Source organism: Eulemur rufifrons, chromosome 30 (assembly GCF_041146395.1).
Source record: "Eulemur rufifrons isolate Redbay chromosome 30, OSU_ERuf_1, whole genome shotgun sequence".
Lineage (NCBI taxonomy): Eukaryota > Metazoa > Chordata > Mammalia > Primates > Lemuridae > Eulemur > Eulemur rufifrons.
The window spans coordinates 112,313,213-112,334,774 of NC_091012.1; the positions used below are offsets into that span (position 1 = coordinate 112,313,213).

General features: G+C 37.0%; 1 protein-coding gene across 1 annotated transcript in view; it reads right to left on the minus strand.

Moving 5' to 3' along the window:
• Nucleotides 1-5,678: 5,678 nt before the first annotated feature.
• Nucleotides 5,679-21,562, minus strand: part of XK (X-linked Kx blood group antigen, Kell and VPS13A binding protein) — a 45,975-nt gene continuing 30,091 nt past the window's right edge. The window contains exon 3 of the mRNA XM_069463342.1: nucleotides 5,679-7,670. Coding sequence (XP_069319443.1) covers nucleotides 6,844-7,670 — 827 coding nt within the window. The 3' untranslated portion in view covers nucleotides 5,679-6,843. The remainder of the gene's footprint in view (nucleotides 7,671-21,562) is intronic.

The following is a 21,562-nucleotide window of genomic DNA, read 5'->3' on the forward strand; positions in this document are numbered from 1 at the left end:
AAGAATTTATAGGGAAGTTAAAATTTACTCACAGTTTTAAATAAAGACAGCCTCACAGAAGAGAACTGCGCTGATTCACATGGTTGAGGAAGCTTTGTGAAAACAAATAAAGTCATTGGCACAGTTGTTAACTGGAATACGGAATAGATTAGATACTAGTATTGTGCCAACGTTAAATTTCCTGAATTTGATCATTTCACTGTGGTTATGAATACCTTTATTCTTAGGAAAAACACACTGAAGTATTTAGGAATAAAGGGGTGTAATGTCAGCAACATAATCTCAAATGGCTCATAAGAGAGAGAGAAATACAAAGTAAGAATGACAAAACAGACATGGAAAAATATTAATAATAGGTAAATCTGGGTGAAGGATATAAAGAAATTCCTTGCACTATTCTTCAGGCTCTTATATTAGTTTAAAATTGTTTCACAATAAAACATTTACAAACATCAAATTAAGTAATTTTATGTTAACCCAACTGAATGCTAAACTTGTTGACATTAAGTTTTCTTAACACCAAAAGATCTCTTTTAAAAGACATCTGCACAGCACATGAAGCAATCAACAGAATGATGAATAGGCAATCTATAGTATGGGAGAAAATATTTGCAAACATATATCTGATAAGGGGTTAATCTCAAAAATATTTAAGAAACTCCTACAACTCAAAGCAAAAAGCCCTGAAAAATCTAATTGAAAGATGGCCACAGGACTGGAATAGACATTTCTCCAAAGAAGACATACAAATGGCCAAGAGGTATAGGAAAAGGAGCTTAACATCACTAGTCATCAGGGAGATGCAAATCAAAACCATGATGAGATATCACCTCACACCTACTAGGCTGGCTAGTATCAAAAAAACAAAAGATAATGTGGGCAAGGATGTGGAGAAATTGGAACACTTGTACACTGTTGGTGGGAATGTAAAATGGTGCACCCTCTATGGAAAACAGTATGGAGGCTCCTCAAAAAATTAAAAATAGAACCACCATATTATTTAGCAATCCCACTTCTGAGTATGTATCCAAAACAATGAAATCAGGATCTTGAAGAGATATCAGCACTCCCATGTTCATTGCACCATTATTCATAAGACATGAAAACAGCCCAAATGTCCACAGACAGGTGAATGAATAAAATGTAGCATATTCATACAATGGAATATTACTGAGCCCTAAAAAGATGGAAATCCTGTCATTTGTGACAATACGGATAAAGCTGGAGGACATTATGCTAAGTGAAATAAACTAGACACAGAAGGACAAACACTGCTTGATTCCACCTACATGAGTTGTCTAAAATAGTAAAACTCATAGAAGCAGAGAATAGAATGGTGGTTGCCAAGGGCTAGGGGAAGGGAAAATGGGGAGTTGATGTTCAATGGGTATAAAGTTTCAGTTATGCTGTATGAATGAGTTCTAGAGATCTACTGTACTTAAAATTTCGAGAGGATAGATGTCATGTTCAGTGTTCTTAAAAAATTGAGAGAGAAAACAAAGAGGCACAAAGAAACTTTTGGAGGTGATGGATATGTCTATTACCTTGATTGTGGCGATGACTTCATGGGTGTTTACATATGTTTAAACTCATCAAATTGTATATATTAAATATGTGTAGTTATTTTTATTATCAATTATACCTCAATAAAGCTGCTTTAAAAAACAGACTTATCCTACAGCGAAGTCTTTGCAAACTGTAAGGTGACCTTCAGAAGAAAACAAATTATTCAAACAGTCCATGGATATTCCATGCTCTGGAATGATCCCTTTAATGACTGATATTTTTTCCAACCATGGATGGTCATTTACATTTGATTATTTATGATAATATCAAGCCATCCCTTTGGTGTTTTATATTTCTGAATCAGTATACCATTTATACACACACACACACACACACACACACACACACACTCTTCTTTGTATCATACACAGCAACTGACAGACAACTGAGCAGAATTTTAGTATCCAGTAGTACAGCTTTAACAAATGGCATAAATGCTTATAAAACAATCAGATGAGTTTTCATGGATTGTTGCTGTCTTGTAAGGCTGAATGTCAGCACTTTCAAATTTCTCATCCTACAGAAGGAATTTCCAGGTGAGGTTATAAAACTGTAATTAGTCATAATAAGCCATTTTCAAATTTCTGTTTTTAAAGCAGTCCCTGAAGAAAAAAAAAGGCACATAAGGACTGTATAAGAAATGAAATGCAAGGAGATTGAAAAATTAATTTATTATATGAAGAAACACAACAATATTTATTAGAGTCAATGACTGCAGAGAAGCAGTCGACAAAAGCTCACATCCACAATGCATTGGCTGAGAAGTACTGGCACATACACCCATAACCATAGCACTAATGTTCTAAGGTGGTTTCCAAGGAAATGCTGTTTGACAATCAATTTTAATGTTTATTTTTCCATTTACAAAGATGAAAAGATTAAATTCACATTCAATTAATGACTTGAATCAGGCATTCAAGTTGTAAAGCACAATTATCAAAAGATGTTGCTATATCCTACATGGAAAACTATACCAAAACAATAAACTCATTTACCATCAGAAACACTTTCTCAGATTCAGTGGGTCTTTTTCCTTCAAGTACCATGTGTTTGTGTACTAATTTTTGTAAGCAACTGGTGGTAAGAGAAAGGGCAACTGCCTAGAAGGCCAAAGGCTCACATATGCACTCAAGACACTCATGTGGATGACACTACTTATTTCTTTTCAAACAGTAAGAAAGTAATAATAACCTGGCTATGGATTTAAATAACTATAACTCTTTAAATATGCATGACACTTTAAAAATATTTTCAAAGCATTTTCATACCTATTATTTAATTTGATCTTTCTGATAACCTTGTGAGGTAGGTTGGACAAGTGTATCATCCAAATTTGGTAGGTCAGGAAACTGAGGCATACAGCAATTAAGTAACTTGTAGGGCTGTACAAAGAGATGCCAGTCTCTATACTGGGCTGTCTCTATTAACGATGAGAGGAAGTCTAAACATGTTTGATAAACTTATTTCAATGTATTTTGAAAAAATATTTTACCCTCATCCAGCCAAATGACAGCAATTCAGTTAGACGAGCTCTCATGACCAGTTATGGCACGTGATTAATTAGACAAAGAACTGAGAGTTTTAAAAATTGAAATTATAACTGAAAAACACATTCTAACTCTCAACACATGAAAAAATTTTCTTTTTTTTTAGCAATTAGATAATTTAGTTGTATGTGTCAAAGGAACAAAGAGATTAATGTTTCAGTGGGTATAACTATATCCAATGTATACTTTTTGTAATGACAGTATTTGAGATTTGAACAAATACTATTGATGTAATGAAATTTGATGCCATTCTTTCATTTCTACTATTTATGTAAAGGCATGTGGTTGATTGTTGGTACCTCTGAGCTATGAGAGGCTATTCTATATCAGGTGGAAATCATTCACATCACCTCTGTCATGGAAGATTAAGAGCATTGAAACATAGGGTGTAAGATGAAAATCTAAATAGAGAAGCTCTTTTTGTTTGACTTATAACAGTGTTATAAGTCATGTATAAGTTAGGTGTTCAGGGTATCATTCTTCTTCATTTTTTTATTATTTCAGCATATTGTGGGGGTACAAAAGTTTAGGTTACGTATATTGCCCTTCCCCCTGCCCCTGAGTCAGAGCTTCAAACGTATCCATCCCCTAGATGGTGCGCATCGCACTCATTATGTATGTATACACCCATCCCCTCCCCCCACATCTGCCCGACATCCGATTAATGTTATTCCTGAATGTGCTCTTAGATGATCAGGGAAACCAATTTGCTGGTGAGTACATGTGGTGCTTATTTTTCCATTCTTGGGATACTTCACTTAGTAGAATGGGTTCCAACTCTATCCAGGAGAACATAAGTGATGCTATATCCCCATTATTTCTTATAGCTGAGTAATACTCCATGGTATACATATACCACATTTTATTAATCCACTCATGTATCTACGGCCATACCACCCTGAACATGCCCGATCTGAAGAAATTTTGACTTATTTTACGCCTTTAGGACAACCTAGCTCTGCAGTGTGAACTGGAGTTTTGCCATTTCAAAGATGTAAAAAATTTAAATACAAAAATTCTCAGTTCACTATAACTTACATTTTCACCATGCAGAAAAAAAAGCAGTGATTTTTCTCCTTCAAAGTGAATGGACATACATGTCCCCAAAGCTGGGGTACCTGTATATCAAGGGCTAAAGCTGACAAAATGTCCAATTTAGTTACCAAACTTCTGTCCTTATAAATGTGTGAATTAGGCTTTGGGAATCTGACAGACCATCACTGTTAGTTTGCTTTGGGGTCACTCAAGGTGCTTAGCTATCTTCTAAACTAAAGTGATTTAAAATGTATTTAAAGATTAAGACTTTGTAATGGTTTTTAAGACAGGCTTCCAAACTAAAGCTGGGAAATTCCAGTCTCTCCATCCCTGTCCAATTCTGAACACATTTAGTCAGTGACAGGCTGGTGGCTGCTCACACTCCTCAATCCCAAGGTATGACCTGAAGGCATTTCAGGTGGAAAATGGGCATCATTAGCCCTACCATCAGCTACTGCAAACCATCAAGTCAAGAATGTCTTTCTCACAAAAGAGATTGAAAATATCTGGTGTCAAAGAACACAACTAACTGGTTTGATAAAAAGAAACACTTGGAATGATTTAGGAATGGCCTTACTGTTCTCCTCATCATAGGCCCTTCTGCTGACTAGGAAATGACCAAAAAAGGATGCTTTAGCATCTTAGCTTTATTTTACTCACAGTCGTTATATTGAAGGGTGCTTTTGTGTATTACAATTGTGTATCTATGCACATATGTGATTACATGAGTGCATGGAAGTATATGTTGTAAGAAGTATCATTTTGGTTATGTATGCTATTTATTTTAGGCCTATTAAAAATAGGGTAAGTATTAGGTGGTGCTAACAGACAAAACATAGACAATCTTGAGTTTTATTTTTATTTGATTAAAAGTAGACAAAAAATGATCTGTTTCTGGACATCTCCACAAAATTAAACCACAAATATTGATAAACCAAGAAAATTTCAAATGAGAAAAAATATCTCATAAAACTAAAATTGAGGTTCTACAGTTTGGGAGCTTATTGATATATTTCTATGGAACTTCATAAAAATATTAAACAATATGGAATATTGTGAAAGAATATATACTGTTTCTTTGACCCCTGAATGTAGTGGAAATTGATTACCAAATTGCATTTTTATCTGTGTGTATGAAATTACTTATAAATTTGACACTAAGAATTAAAAAGGAAAATTACCAGAAGTGTGATGGCCAGATAAACACATTTTGTAGGCTAATAAAGTCAGACAAGTGGATCCCTACTCCATCTGGTAAAATAGAGTCCCCTTTGTAAATTTCTCAGATTTTACTCCAATCTTCATTCTAAATTGGTATGATCTTTATGGTCACCTGTTTCCAAGTATTTCATTATGAATATTTTAATGGTAGAAATAGGGGCACTGGATCTAGGCATTTTTCTAGGACAATTGAGGATATGCTATCCAATCCTCTTTTATGAAGCAATTAGGGTTCCAAATTAAAGAAAAAATTATACAGATGATAAAAGGACATAGGAGGATAAAATTGGAAGTCTTTTTTCAAACTAACTCACAATTATGGAAAATCAAAATGCATTCAATAAAAGATAAAAATCTGGTCATTTCATCTCTTTTAAAATTTAAGAAAAGTTTCTGAAGTCAATCTCTAACTAGGGGTGGTGGCGAGGAAAACCTTCTTCCTTCAAATAATGAAAATTAAAATTCCCTGTACACCTGAAATGGGAAATTTCTGTGGGGTTTTCCAGAAAAACTTGTTAACCAAGGTAACTCTTATCTAAAACTTTCCTGGCAGGCAAGGAAGGGGAAGGTGGAAGCGGAGACTGTAAGTTTTATTCTCTTCTTTCCTAAAAAGGTAAATCCCAGAAAATTCTACTAGAAATTTCCCAGAGTCACAGGACAAGACTGAACCTTGAGGAGGTTTAAGTATACCCTCTTGCAGATTCACATATTCAACCATCCTGCGATGGTAAGAATTCTACCATGTTTTAACATCCCTCCTGATCCAGAATTTATTCAACATACCAAAAGATTAGAACTTTCCTAAAATTAAAGAACTTCCATAGCCAAATTTAGAATTTATTTTTGTACCCATGGATCCTAAGGAATAATGTCTCTAAATCTAGGCTCTTGAATCAATTAGACAGCATGCCAGGGTGGCTACAGCTGGCTATGTACAAAGAGTCCTAATGAGATGAAAATGGAATATCTGTCTATTCAAAAACCAAACTTCAACAGCCCTCCCTGTAGGGTCTGACAGGAATGATGTTGCTGATGGCAAAACCCCAGTAACCTTCTCTGGTCATCAGGACAGCTCTAGGGTAAAAATTATATTTAAGAACAATAAAACATCAGGCTACCCAGACCAACAGTCCAGAAAACCAGAAAACAAGTAAGCCCCTCTCCTCATTCTACCTGATGGATCTAACCAGCCCAACTCAGATTTCAGGGGTACCCTGTCAGTGAAAAGGCCAGTAATGCCTAGAACATAATTTGGTCACCTGGGAACTGTGGTACCCTTCTTCAACACTCAGAGGTTTCCCTGGCTTCTCCCCATAGTTCCACACACCCAAGAGCTCTATAAAGAGCAGATCACAAGGAGCTGACAGCTAACTTCCTGCCTTTTTCCCTGTGCAGGGCTCATTACTTGTATTAAGAACAGGTATCAAACCCAGGAAAAAAAATGTGCCTGTGCCCTGAGAGACCTTGGGTCCCATTAAGCAGAGCAGAGTTCATCAGCATTCAATAACTGACTGGGCTCAGTACTTATTCTACTGCTAGAAGGTGTCTCATCTTTATGTCTGTATGACTTTAGGTCTGTGTTTCCTACTGATTCACAGGATTTCTGCCGCCTATTGGCCCAGAAAAAACACCTGAGCCACCTCTGAAAGCCTTCAGAAACACTAGTGGAAAAGAGCTTTTTGCAAGGGTGGAAAAACTGATAGAACACAAGCATGAAGAGAATGGCTGTGCAGTACCCAACCAGCAGCTGCAGAATCAACAGAGGTGCGCACACATACATATAGATGTCGGTCTTGAAAAGATACCACAGGAGGAGGAGGATGGCATTTTCAATGAATCTGATCATGTAGTACACCAGTAGCTGGTACCAGTTCTGGGACTTGCTGATGAGGTCGGGGCTGTCGATTTTCAGCTGTACAGCTGACCAGCAGAACATGTTGATACCGGTATAGAGTAAAGTGAGGAAGCATAGCACTATGGTGGTGCCCACTCGACTGAGGGCCTTCTCTATGTTCTCAGGGAATGGGGAGCCACTGAACCAGAAAACGATCCAGGGGCACAAGAAGAAGCTGAAGAAGTTGACGAGTACGATGAGCACCACCCAGATCTTCAGGACGGAGGCAAAGAGGACTAGGACTGTAACTCTAGTAGCAATCTCAAAGCCCCTCCAGAGGAAGATACAGACATAGGCCAGAGGCTTCACATTGACCTCGTACTCATCATATTTGATTTTGATGGCTAGGATGTTGCAGCGCAAGGCTCCGTACACAATGGACAACAGGGATAGAGTCATGAAGAGGCCTAGGGGAAAAAGAGAAAGAGCAATGTCAAGTCTCACCTCCACCAGGAATCCTACCACTGCAGACACTGTCAGTCCATATTCCTTGGACTCTTTTCTGTTTTATGTACACAGGCTGACTTCTGACTGTCAATATCTGCTCATTGTGCCTGAGGACTTTTTCCAGATCTGAAGAATGTTGCTCTGCCCAAGTGCCTAGCAGGCTTAAGTATCAGGAATTAATACTTCTGGGAGAGCCCTCAACACCCCAATTCTAGCCCTGATTAACAGCTGGAATGTAAGTACCCTGGCTTCCCCATTCCTTGAGTAGAATAACTCTGAGGCATGTGTTCTGTACCATTTCCCAGTTTTTCCTTGTAGGATTAACTTCTAGTCACCCACTGTGATCGCTGTCTAATAATGCTCCCTTTATTGGCTGCCTCCCCTTCCCTGCCTCATTTCTCTTCCCCCATGTTCCTTATACCTTCCTCCCAAAGTACATGCACTTAAATCCTCCTCTCAGGGTCTGCTTCAGGGGCAACCAAAACTGAAACACCTTCCTGTCTGTCTGAACACGCTGCATCCTTGATATGGTGTATTTTGTGTCCTCAATCGGCTTATAAGCTTCTGGTTAGTCAAGACCAACCATGTCTTATATTTCTTCTTGATGCCCTCAATATATACCAGTAGTAGGTATACAAACAGAGGGCACTCAATAGTAAATTTCTCAGTATGTTCCTCTCTATCTTCAGAACCTTTTAAACTTATATACTTTTAGGAATCTCCATATTGTTTTCCACAGAGCAAAACACTCTATGCCTGCTGCTTCATTTTTTAAACTGTCTTGAAATATGTTTTTCTGTTTATTTTAATAAACCTTATTTTTTAGAATAGTTTTAGGTTCACAGTAAAATTGAGCATAAGGTACAGAGATTTGCCATATACTCCCTGACCTTGCATAAACACAGCCTCCCCCATTATCAACATCCCACACCAGAGTAGTATATTTGTTACAACTGATGAACCCACATTGACACATCATTATCCCCTAAAGTCCATCATTTATATTAGAGCTCACTCTTGGTGTTGTACATTCTATGGGTTTGGACAAATATATAAAGACACGTTCCCACCATGACACTATCATACAGAGTAATTTCATTGCCCTAAAAATCCTCTCCCTCCCTCTTAACCTCTGGCAATCACTGATCTTTTTACTGTCTTCATAGTTTTACCTTTGCTAGAATGTTATATAGTTGGAATCATGCAATATGTAGCCTTTTCAGATTGGCTTCTATCACTTAGTAATATGCATTTAAGTTTCCTCCACCATATCTTTTCAAGACTTGATAGTTCATTTCTTTTTAGTGCTCAATAATATTTCATTGTCCGGATATACTATAGTTTTTTTATCCATTCACCTACTAAAGGACATCTTGATTGCTTCCAAGTTTTGACAATTATGAATAAAGATGTTATGAACATTCCCACACAGGTTTTATGTGGACATAAGTTTTTAACTCTTTTGGGTAAATACCAAAGGGTGTGATTGCTGGATGGTGTAGTAAGAGTATGTTTAGTTTTGTAAGAAACTGCCCAACTGTCTTCCAAAGTGGCTGTACCATTTTGCATTTACACCAGCTATGAATGAGAATTCCTGTTGGTCCACATCCCCACCAGCACTGGGTGTTGTCAGTGTTCTGGATTTTGGCCAATACATTTAAGGTGTACAGCTTAATGTTTTGATATATGTACATATTGTGAAATGATGACTATAGTCAAGTTAATTAATATATCTGTCACCTGATATATAGTTACCTTATTTTGTGAGGAGAACACTTAAGATCTACTCTCTTAGCAAATTTCAAGTATATATACAGTATTATTAACTACAGTTACCATGCTGTACACTGGATATCAGTTATGTAGGCCTGAACTTATTAATCCCACATAACTGAAACTGCATCCTTTGGCCAACAGCTCCCCATTTCCCTCACCCTATCCTTGCACCTAGTAACTACCGTTCTACTTTCTGGTTCTATTAATTAGACTTTTTTAGATGACACGTATAAGTGAGATCAGAGATCATATAGTATTTTTCTTTCTGTGTCTGACTATTTCACTTAGAATAATGTCCTCCAGGTTCATCCATGTTGTCAAAAATGGCAGGATTTCCTTCTTTTTAAAGGCTGAAATAATATTTCATTTTAATAGGTATATAGTGGTATCTCATTGTTGTCTTAATTTGTATTTTCATGATGACATATAATGTGGAGCATATTTTCATATGCTTATTTGCTATCTGTATATCTTTTTTGGTTAGGTGTCTGTTAAGGTCTTTGGACCATTTTTTAATCAGATTGTTTGTTTTCTTATTGTTGAGTTTTTAAGAGTTCTTTGTATATTTTGGATAACAGTCGTTTATCAGATAAGTCTTTTACAAATACTTTCTCCCAGTATATGGGAGATAATCTCTTTTTATTCCCTTAACAGTGTCTGTTACAGACCAGAAATTTTTAATTTTCATGAAGTCCAGCTTATTAATTCCTTTTTTATGGATTATGCCTTTGGTATTATACCTAAAAAGTAGTCATTAAACCCAAGGTCAGATTTTTTTCCTATGTTATCTTCTAGGAGTTTTATGGTTTTGTGTTTTACATTTAGGTCTGTGATTCATTTTGAATTAATTTTGTGAAGGGTGTAAGGTCTGTGTCTAGATTAAATTTTTTGCATGTGTATGTCTAGTTGTTTCAGCACCAGTTGCTACAAAGATTACCATTTCTCCATTGTATTGCCCTTGCTCCTTTGTCAAAAATCAGTTAACTACTTTTATGTAGGTCTATTTCTGGGCTCTCTATTCTATTCTGTGGATCTGTCTATTCTTTTGCCAATACTACACTGTCTTGATTATTGTAGCTTTCTCCATGCCCGTTTCTTAAAATGCAATTCTATGTAATTCTACATAAAATAATTGTCTCTACCTAAATGTATAATTTAAAATGCATGGGAATAAAGTTTTTGATTATTCAAGTTCTGAATCAATGAAAAAATGTCTATACTTGGTAGGCATAAAAACTGAAGGCTTGGCATATATTTGCCTTGGAGAAGCTCAATTTTATTCAAAGCATCAAATTTTCTCATAGTCTGTTGGCACTGACTTAATTTATTGATATCATTCACTGGAAAGACTGGCATTTACGAATCAAATTTAAAAGATAGAAATACCATTACTTGAGTAGAGTGGGAAGTAACTGGACTGAATTATTTTTCCTGAGAAGTAAATTCTGTGGATTATTGTAAAGAATAACATATTAGTGATATACTTTTATATGTGTGGTTACAAATTTCAACACTCTAAGTATTCAGTTTTAAATCCTTTTTAGTCCTTATGTTTTCTCCACTATAAGAAAAATACTTTAAATGCAGAAAATGAGCTAAGCATAAGTGATTAAAATGTAAATTATGTAGTCATACAGATACAATATTTATATTGCTATATTTGTGGTATTTTATTTAACTCTAAAATATTTATTGCTTTTAACAATACAATGATCCAAATAATTTTTTCAAGCATTTATCCATTTTTCTCTCGTTAGGTCAATTATTTCCAAGTTACATCTTTTTCTCTATCAAGGGAATTAGGCAATTATTACCCAGTTGGTGCTTCATGGTAATCAACCTTGGAAGCCTTCTGAGAATGCAGAGAAATTATCTAGAAATCACTGGCTTCAATCATCACTCCCACTGTTGGGTGCTCACTGCAAAATGTCACAGATAGAAATGGGGCCAGGAAGGGAGATACACTTGGGAGACAAGAAGCTTGTAAAAATGTCTGCAATGTACATTTCTACCTCTAGAATGAAGTTGTTATTTAATGACTGGGAAGATGCTCATGCAAATACCTACCAATACAGACTTAAATGGAGAAAAGTTCCCTGACACCATTTCCTAACCTATTTTCCCATAGTCATCACAAAAGGGGATCAGTTGGCAGTCCTTCCTACTTAAGTGGCACTTCACAGAAGTCCGACATCCCCTAATAATCCCCTTCTCATTTCCTAGGTGTGTGGGGTGGGGGCATTTTGTAGTTTTAATTTTTTATCAGAAGGCAAGAAGACATCACTTTAGGTAAAGCTAGAAAGAAGGCTTTGGCAAAATTCCAAACCTTTGCCACACTCCTAAAGCTTCCTCCTACCCAATTCCAGCCAAATGAACTCCTTCCAAATGAATTCTTCCTATTTTGCAAATAAATTAATCATCATTAGGCATGGATTTGCTCATTTCCTGACGTGACACCAAAACTTAATCTGTATGCAAAGTGATGGAGAACATTTTCTACCCCAGAATTCCTCGTAGCAAGAGACTTCTATTTGTAGGACAAAGGAACAATTTCTCTGTTACTTTAGAGATACAACAGAGGCTGCAGGCAAGATATAGGATGGTAGATGGTGTTGTCTGTAATGTGATTACTCTCTGTATATGCTGAATCTTCTTCAGTAAAATGACTGAACTCATTAAATGCTTGGGTGGAATAGATGTTTCAAAAAAACATAGTGAATGACTTCAAGGGGGAACTGAGGCAGCCTAACGGGATATGGAGTGTAGTGGCAGAGGGAAATTGGAGGAATTTAGCACAGTAAACTTCCAGAAATTGGAATTTTAACCATATTTCTGAGAGGCAGTGATTCTTATCTTTTTTCTCTCAACTCAGTGAACAAAGGTTCTTTCTTACTATGTAGAACCAGAATCTCTACCTGTGCTACACTCCACCACTTGCTTCCTAAAAAAACTTTGTTCCATCAAGTATCATCTTTTTCTTCTAAATTTTCAACTGCTCCCTCAACTCTGGCTCTTTCCCAGTGTATGAATCTGCCTAAGTCAGCTGCATCTAAAAAAACATCCTTCATTGGCAAAACCATACATAATTGTTGAAGACATGTGATGGATGCATGGCAGTTCATTATAATATCTTCTGAATCTTTCTATATGTTGGAAAATTTCTATAATAACAGAGCTAAAAGGAAGAAAAGAAGGGAGGGGGGAGGGAAAGAAGTAGGAAGGAGCCCCCCTTTTATCCCACATGCCTTTCTGTCTATTACTATACTCTCTTTGACACTTTTTTGTCAATCCTCTTGAGTTGTCTCTAATCAAAGCACTCACTTTCTAATCCTCATTTCCTTGCAGTCTGGATTCTGGTCTTGCTTTTTCTTGATCTCTCTGTAACATTTGACATTATTCATTCCCACCTTCTTGAAACTCTTCCTGTAGTAGTTATCACATCATTTTCTCCTAATCATCCTCTCACTTTCCTGGCAGTCCTTTCTCACAGTGCCTTCATAGGCACATCTTTCTATTCCTACTCAGGAAATATGATGTATATTCTCCTTCTATCCCAGGGCCTACCATATTTCTCTTCCTAAATAGCCCATAAGGTAAAACACACACACACACACACACACACACACACACACGGACAGAACAAACCTTGTATTTCCCTGAAAATCTCCTCTTACATTCCCTCTGACGCCATCATCACAGATCATCCTATCCAGAAATCTATATGTTAGCTAGAACTCTTTACCCTCCTCCCTTATCACACCAAATAGATCTCTAAGCTCTAGCTATTCAGCACAGCCCATGGACCAGCAGCTTTGGCACTGACTGGAAGATTGTTTAAAGTGCCCCACCCTAGGCCCACTGAGTCAGAACCTGTATTGTAACAAGATTTTCTAGGTGATTTGTATGCACATTAAAGCTTGAGAAGTACTGCTCTAAGTTATGTTCCTCTCTCCCTTTCTGGTTCTGTCACTTATTAACTTTCATATGGCTCTTGCCACAAGATCCTAACTCACGTGTTTCTCTGCCACCAACCCTCTTCTTTCTCCTCTTTGTCTGGCTAAACTCTATTCATTCTTCAAGGTTCAATTAAAGTGGCATTTCATCAATGATGCTTTCCTCATGTCCTCAGCCCTTATTCAACTACATTCATTCAGTTGTGCTAAATGCTTCAAAGACTCTCCCAAGTCCAGTTAACTGCCACTCTATTGGGATCTCACAGCCACCTATGCATACCTGGATCTCATCAATTGGTACCTTTGAGTTACTTGTTTTCTTTTCAGTACAGTATAATCTCCTCAAGGTAGCTACTGTTTCTTACAGATTTTTATCACTAGCACCTAGCATATTGACTGGCATAAAGAAGGTAAACAATATATTTACACTGAATAAGTGAATGAATAAATGAATGAAAAACTGCACAAGCTATGAATCGCCTTTTTTCACCACTGAATGAGGAACTTAAGCCCCAACTCTCCTACAGACATAACTCGAATGAACAATGAGAACTTTCAAAGCCCCTTATCAAGATGGGAGGGCAATCTGGCTGTGATTCTGTCACCTCATTGATCACCAGTGTTGAGTCAGCTGATCTGGCTGGTTAGGTGGGTGTCCCCTTTCTCCCTCACTGCTCCATGTGCATTCCTCCCAAAGCTGTGCACTCAGTTGAAGAGGACTACTTTCCACAATAGAGGAGGACCATTCTTTAGTCAAGGGTATATGAATAGCTGTGCTCTCCTGCCAGAACCTCTAACCACGCTCCCAAGGTCAAAGCCCCTTACCATAGGGTGGCTTCTGGAGTTATGAGCTTTCTATGCAAATACATCTGCCTCCACATGCCTTTCTCAATCAAGAAGTTGCACCTGTTTCCAACATTTCCTGAGAAGTAGGATTCAAATTAGAAAAGGAGTTTGAGTCTATAATCTAAAAATGTACTGTGAAATAAATGAGAGGCCTGCAAAACAGGGAGATATAGGAACAATGCAGTATCCTCTGATCATAGGAGTAACTAAGCAAGCTAAGTGCTGCTTCAGGATATACGGCCCAACCAGGACTTAACAAAAGTATGGATTATCTTGGCAGTGTTGTGTCTTCCTGGCCAGTTACCCAGATTACTGCTATTCTGGGATCCCATGGGCTTACTCCTTGGGGTTAGCCTTGATCACTTATTCTAGAACCCAGTGTTTTTCTGTTATAGTTCCAGCCCAGGCCCTAACAACTGGCCAGGAAATTGTTGGTAAATAGCTTGAGAAAAAAAGAGATCATCATCACTATGAGCTTGTACCCACATTTGCCAACTGTCCCCCTCCTGGTTGCTACCAAAAATACTGCTTTTAGTTCTTTATTTTAATAGCTTTATTGAGATATAATTCACATACATTTAAAGTGAACAATTCAATGTGTTTTTTTTAGTATAGTCACAGATAAGTGCAACTATCATCACAGTCAATTTTAGTATATTTTAATCACCTCAAAAAGAAACCCCATACCCTTTAGCTATCACTCCTCCAATCTTGCTCCCCTCCTAGCCCTATATGATCATTAATCTGCTTTCTGTCTCTATGAATTTCCCTATTCTGGACTTTCATATGAACAAAATTATATAATATGTGATATTTGGTGATTAGTTTCTTTCACTTAGCATAATGTTTTTAATGTTGATCCATGTTGTAGCATGTATCAGTCCTTCATTCCTTTTTATGACCACATAATGGTATATTGTAAATATATACAAGACTTTGTTTATCTATTCATCAGTTGATACATTTGGATTGTTTCTATCTTCTGGTTATTGTGAATAGTGCTGCAATGAACATTTGTGTACAAGTTGTGTGAACACATGTTTTCTTTTCTCTTGGGTTTGTAAGAGTGGATTTACTGGGTCATTGTAACTTAACGTTTAATGGTTTGAGGAACTCTAAGACTGTTTTCCAAAGCAGCTGCATCATTTTACATTCCAACCAATAGTGTATGAGGATTCCAATTTTCCCACATCCTAATCAAAATTTGTTACTATCTAATTTTTTGATTGTAGCGATCCTAATAGGCGAGAAGTTGTATCTTGTGATTTTGATTTGCATTTCTCTGATGACTACCGATTTCCAACATACATATTTTCATGTGCGCATTGGCCATTTATATAACTTCCTTGGTTGCTTTTGGTTCTTAACTATAAATCAAACTCATAATAGAATTCACATTGTCCTATAGGTATCTCAAAAAGTTTACCAGATTCCAAAAGCCATATATGTACAGATTAAATGTGCTATAGAATAAAGTAACCCACAGCCATCAATGAGCATTTAAAATGAAAAAAAAAAAGACAATTCTATCTTCTCAGGCTTTTCGAATTCCCTTAAAAGGCATTAAAAACCAAAAAAAAAAAAAAAAAAAAAAAAAATCCACAGTGGTCATGGCAGATTAGTCTTGTTTTGATCCATTATTTCTGCCAAGAAAAACTAGACAAACTTTTGTTCAAAGGCATCAGAGGTCTACCAAAGCAGTAAGTACTTTTGGGGCTAAGATCTTAGAGAGAAAAAAAGTCTCCAAAGAAAATTTTGAAGCTGCTTTTTCCCTCAAGACATTGCCCAAATGAAAGCAGGTATTAAGAGACTATGAAGTTGAACACAACTTTCAGCAGGCTCTCAAAGTGGGTAAGTATGGGAGCAAATATTGACATTCAGGCACCATAATGGCCCTGGTTTACATCCCAAGCTTTCTGGTAGGAACTCAAAGGATACTAGGAGTAAGGGTGACTGGAAATAGATTAAGACCTCACAAAGACTAAAGCACAGATTTCAACCAGTTCAAGGTATGGTTGAATCAAGTGGATCTGCATCTAGTCCAATTGCCTGCCATAAACAAAAGTAAAATCTTCCTGGAGAAAGATATCTCATCCAGAGCCTCAAATTATCTCTATTTTTATACAAATATCTGGCATTAAATTATTCGATTATTAAGTATGAAATGTACGATTTCCTTAAGTACTAAGCTTTACAGTTAATATCTCTGACATTTCACTTTGATACTTTTTTTTTTTTTTGAGACAGAGTTTCATTCTGTTGCCCAGGCTAGAGTGCCGTGGCATCAGCCTAGCTCACAGCAACCTCAAACTCCTGGGCTTGAGCAATCCTCCTGCCTCAGCCTCCCGAGTAGCTGGGACTACAGGCATGCGCCACCATGCCTGGCTAATTTTTCTATATATATTTTTAGCTGTCCATATAATTTCTTTCTATTTTTAGTAGAGACAGGGTCTCGCTCTTGCTCAGGCTGGTCTCGAACTCCTGAGCTCAAACAATCCGCCCGCCTCGGCCTCCCAGAGTGCTAGGATTACAGGCGTGAGCCACCGCGCCTGGCCACTTTGATACTTCTTGTTTTATTTTTATTGTAAAGGTACATTCTCAGTCTTTCAAACACACATTTGGGCTTGTGATAATCTTTCAAATTTTTTAGAGCATTTTTTATGAAACCATGGATAAGTCAAAAATTTTTGTTATTGTAGAATATGAGTTCTGTCATGGAACCAATGCAGCATAGACAGCTCAAAATATCAATGAAGTGTTTGGGAAGGATGTAGCTAATGAACGTAGAGTACCTTGATGGTTTGAGAAGTTCCATTCTGGTGATTTTAATCTTGAAAATGAGCCACATGGGTGACCTGAGACCAAGGTGTTTAATGATGAGGTGAAAGCTGTAGTGGAAGGGAATCCATCTCAACCCACGCATGAATTAGCAGCAAGGTTTGACAATACTATTCCAACAATATTGGACCATTTGAAACAAACGGGAAAAGTAAAGAAGCTGGATAGTTGGGGTCCGCATGAATTAAACGGGTGTCAGCAGAGAAGTTGTCTCGAAGCTTGCCTTTCTTTGCTGTCACGACATAAAGGCAAACCATTTCTACACCATATTGTTATGTATGATGAAAAATGGATTCTTTTTGGTAATCGCAAGCATTAATTACAATGGCTGGATAAAGATGAAGTGCTGAAACACAGTCCAAAACCAAATATTCATCAGAAAAAGCTAACGGTATCTGGTGGTCCACCACTGGTATTATCCACTACAGCTTCATGTAACCTGGTCAATTGATTATAGCAGATGTCTACTGCAACCAATTGGACAAAATGATGAGGATGCTTGCAATTAAGCAGCTGAGATTGGTCAATAGACAGGCCAATCCTCTGCAAGACACCACTCAACCACATGTCCCACAAACAACACTGCTCAAACTACAGCAGCTGGACTTGGATACTCTCTGTCATCCACCATATTCTCCAGACCTTGCACCCAACTGACTACCACTTCTTCCAGGCTTTGGACCACTTGTTGCAAGGAAAATATTCAATTCTCAACAAGCTGTGGAAAAAGCCTTTCACAATTTCTTCACTACTTGCTCTCCAGGCTTCTCTGCTGCTGGCATAAACAAGCTACAGTTAACATGGCAAAACTACTTCCATAGTTTAAGTGCATACTTTGATTAATTATACTGCTTCTTGTTTGAGATATAATAAACTACATTTTTGATTTAAAATCAGATATTTCATATTTAATGACCTAATATAAATAACATGGCATGCCAACAACAAAAACAAAAAATGACCAAAATCCAAAAATAACAATAGATAATAAAAACAGACCCATAGGAGACACAGATTTTGGAATTATCTGTCATGGACTTAAAATAACTGTAATTAATATATTTGTGAAATTATATAACAAAATGAGAACTTATCTGAGACTACAAACTATTTTATAAACTCAAATGACAATTCTAGAACTGAAAAATACCATAAAATTACAATTAAGAAATCAACAGATGGGTTTAATAGTGGATTAGACAGCCATAAAAATAATTAGTACTCACTAGAAGACATGTCAGAAGAAAATACTCAAATGGAAAAACAAAAAGCATGAGAAACTTATGTGAAGGCGAAAACGTCCCAGAGAGACAGAGGAAAAAAAAAAAGAATCACTCAGAAGCAATATTGGAAGTGATAAAAGCTAAGAATTTTCCCAAACCATTAAAATATCAAATCACAGATTGAAGAAATGCAACAGACCCCAAGTAGGGTAACTGAAGAAAACCACAACTAAGCATATTATGTTAAAATCACCGAAAAACAAAGCCAAAGATAAAATCTTAAAAAGCAGTCAAAAACAAACAGATTGACTTCAAAGGAGCAACAATGATGACGGTGATAGCAGCACTTTAACAGAAATAATGGAAGCCAGAAGACAAAGGAATGATAACCTCAATGTAGGAAGTAAATAACCTCTAACACTGACTTCCATATATAAAGATGAAGGTGAAAGAAAGATACTTTCTGATAAAACAAAAATGAGGAGAGGGAATTTGTCACCAGCAGAACCACTCTAAAGAAGATACTATAGGTAGTAGTTCAGGCCCACAGGAAATGCTCCCACATGGAAGCATAGAGATACAAGAAGGTATGAACAGGGACCAAAAAGGTAAATGCAACTCAATTTTTTAAATCAACACCAAAATAGCTACTAAAGATGTAAAAAGGATATCATGCTCATTTGTCATCAGGAAGTGCAAATTAATATTACAATGAGTTACTACTACACATCCACTGAATCACGAAAACAACTAAGTGTTGGCAAGGATGTGCAGTAAATGGAACTCTCATACGCTGCTCGTGGGGGTGTAAAATGCTGAAACCACTTTTGCAGTTTCTACTAAAGCTACACAACAGCATTCCCTGTGGCACAGCAGTTCTAATCCTGAGTATATATGCAATAGAACTGCGCATATATGTGTACTAAAAGGCATGCACAAGGATATTTATAAAAGCATTATTTTCAATAATCGCAATCTGGAAATAACCTAAATATTAATCAAGAGCAGAATGTATCAATACGTTGTGGTATATTCATTCAATGGAATACTGCATAGTCATGCTAAGGAACAAACTTCTGCTATAAGCCACAACATGAATAACTCTCAAAAATACAGTGTTGAATGAAAGAGACTAGACCTCTGATTCCATTTATACAACATAAAAAACAGGAAAAATTAATCTGTGGTGTTAGAAGTCTGATTTCCACTTAGTTACCCTTTCGGGAGAAGAATAGGGAAAGTGGCTGAAAAGGGACACAAGGAGGCTTTTGGGGTTGCTTGTATTCCTCTGTTTCTTGACTTGGATAGAGGATTACATGGGTGTGTTTATTCTATTCATCAAGCCCTGCCCTTTAGATGAGTATAGTTTCCTGTATGCATTTTATACTTAAATAAAAATATATATTTAAAAAACTAGGTGTGCTACTACTATACTTAGTAGGCATTCACTAAATGTTTATTAGACTGGATTTTTTAAAGGCAAAAATGACTACCCTTTCATTATTATAATGAAGTTGTTTCAGAGATATTTTCCTTCCCTTCACTGGCAAAATGCCAAGTAGAAAATAAACATAACATAGCTTCAAGCGTGTCTATACCCCAGACAGTGCACATCACATTCATTATGTGTGTATATAACCATCCCATATTAAAGAAAAAGTTTCCAGTATAGCAGAAATGTACAGACATGACAGTTCTTCACTTGTAGTACCTACCAGTTGAAGGAGTTTTGCTAATGAAGGGGTAGAATACCCATACAAAAAAAAGAAAATAAACATAGCATAAACCCATACTTAGGTCACTAAAGAAAACTCATTCTACAGATATAACCAGTATGACACCCTGGTACTGTAAAAATCTTCTTAAAGTCTTAGTGACGAAGATCTTACTGCTACCAAAATCTTTCTTGAACGTCTGCCAGTTTACCAGATGTTTAGTAAGAAATTGAGGAATTTCCCTTCAATACATATTTATATCTTGTTTAGTTCTCAGAATTGTTAGAACAAATATTATGGCCCATCATTCACAACCCATGTGATGTAATTATAACTGTATACTCTACAATTTCCAGAGATTCTGGATGATTGTGTGCTTTTTCTCCCAGACATATTTCAATTTCTTTCTTGAGAACATAGATGATAAGATCTCCTCCAGCTCACCTTTCTTATGCTCAAACGATTTATTGCACTCTTATTTCATGCCAAGGGACTATTGGAAGAATTTTACAGGTACTAATCACTTAGTTCTAACAACAGTCCTATAAAGTAGATACTGTTATTATCCTCATAATACAGATAAGAAAGTGGGGACACAGTGATGTTAAATAACTTCCCAGCTAACAGAGCTGGGATTCAAACCTAAGCAATCTTGCTCTGGAATCTTGGTCTTACCCAGTAGGTTCTTCTGCCCAAATAAATAAAACGAGGTCTATTTCCTTAGCAGTGGTCTCAGATCCACTTTTTATCTCTTTATCAATGGGTGAAAAGAAGGAGTCTGCTACTTTTAAAACTGCCCAGGGCCTCAAGAAGTCTGGAGAATCCCCCAGAGTACTTTGGGGAGTTGTCCAATTCTTCCTTGCTATCACTGAGCCCAAATTTCATATTTGTCTTCTATTATATGAGCATTCCATATATAAAGACCCCCGAAATCACGCTGGTTAGGTACCCGGGAGTGGGTAAGTCTCACTGTGCTAAGCTAATTTCTGGGAATTGCCTCCCAGGGCACAACCAATGATCAGAAAGAAGTGGGGAAGGGGAAGACTCCTCTATCTGCCCTACCAACTTGTCATCTTCCTTCCTTATCATCCTGCCTCAGGCAGAAAATTGGGGCATCAGTGAGTTGAGCTGGACAAAAAACACCCTTGCCCTCGATAGCCAGATGAAGGAAGTAAGTACCTGGACTCATGTGTGGGGCCTGCTGTCAGGTTATCTAACAGCAAAATGGTAGCAGGATCACTCAGAACACCAAGACAGAGGCTCTCCATTCTACTGCAGATTCTCAGCTAGGGCAAGGTATGGCAAATAGACTTAAAATGCAGTTATTCATGTACAGTGAACTTTGTAAATAATCAGGCATGACCATTAGACCCTTTATGACCGAAATAATCTCTTGCATTATTTCCCTTGCTTTGAACCATAAACACTCACAAATATTTGTACACACATCCTTACTCCCACTAATCTTCTCAACTCCCACAATAATCCTCAGTATATTTTT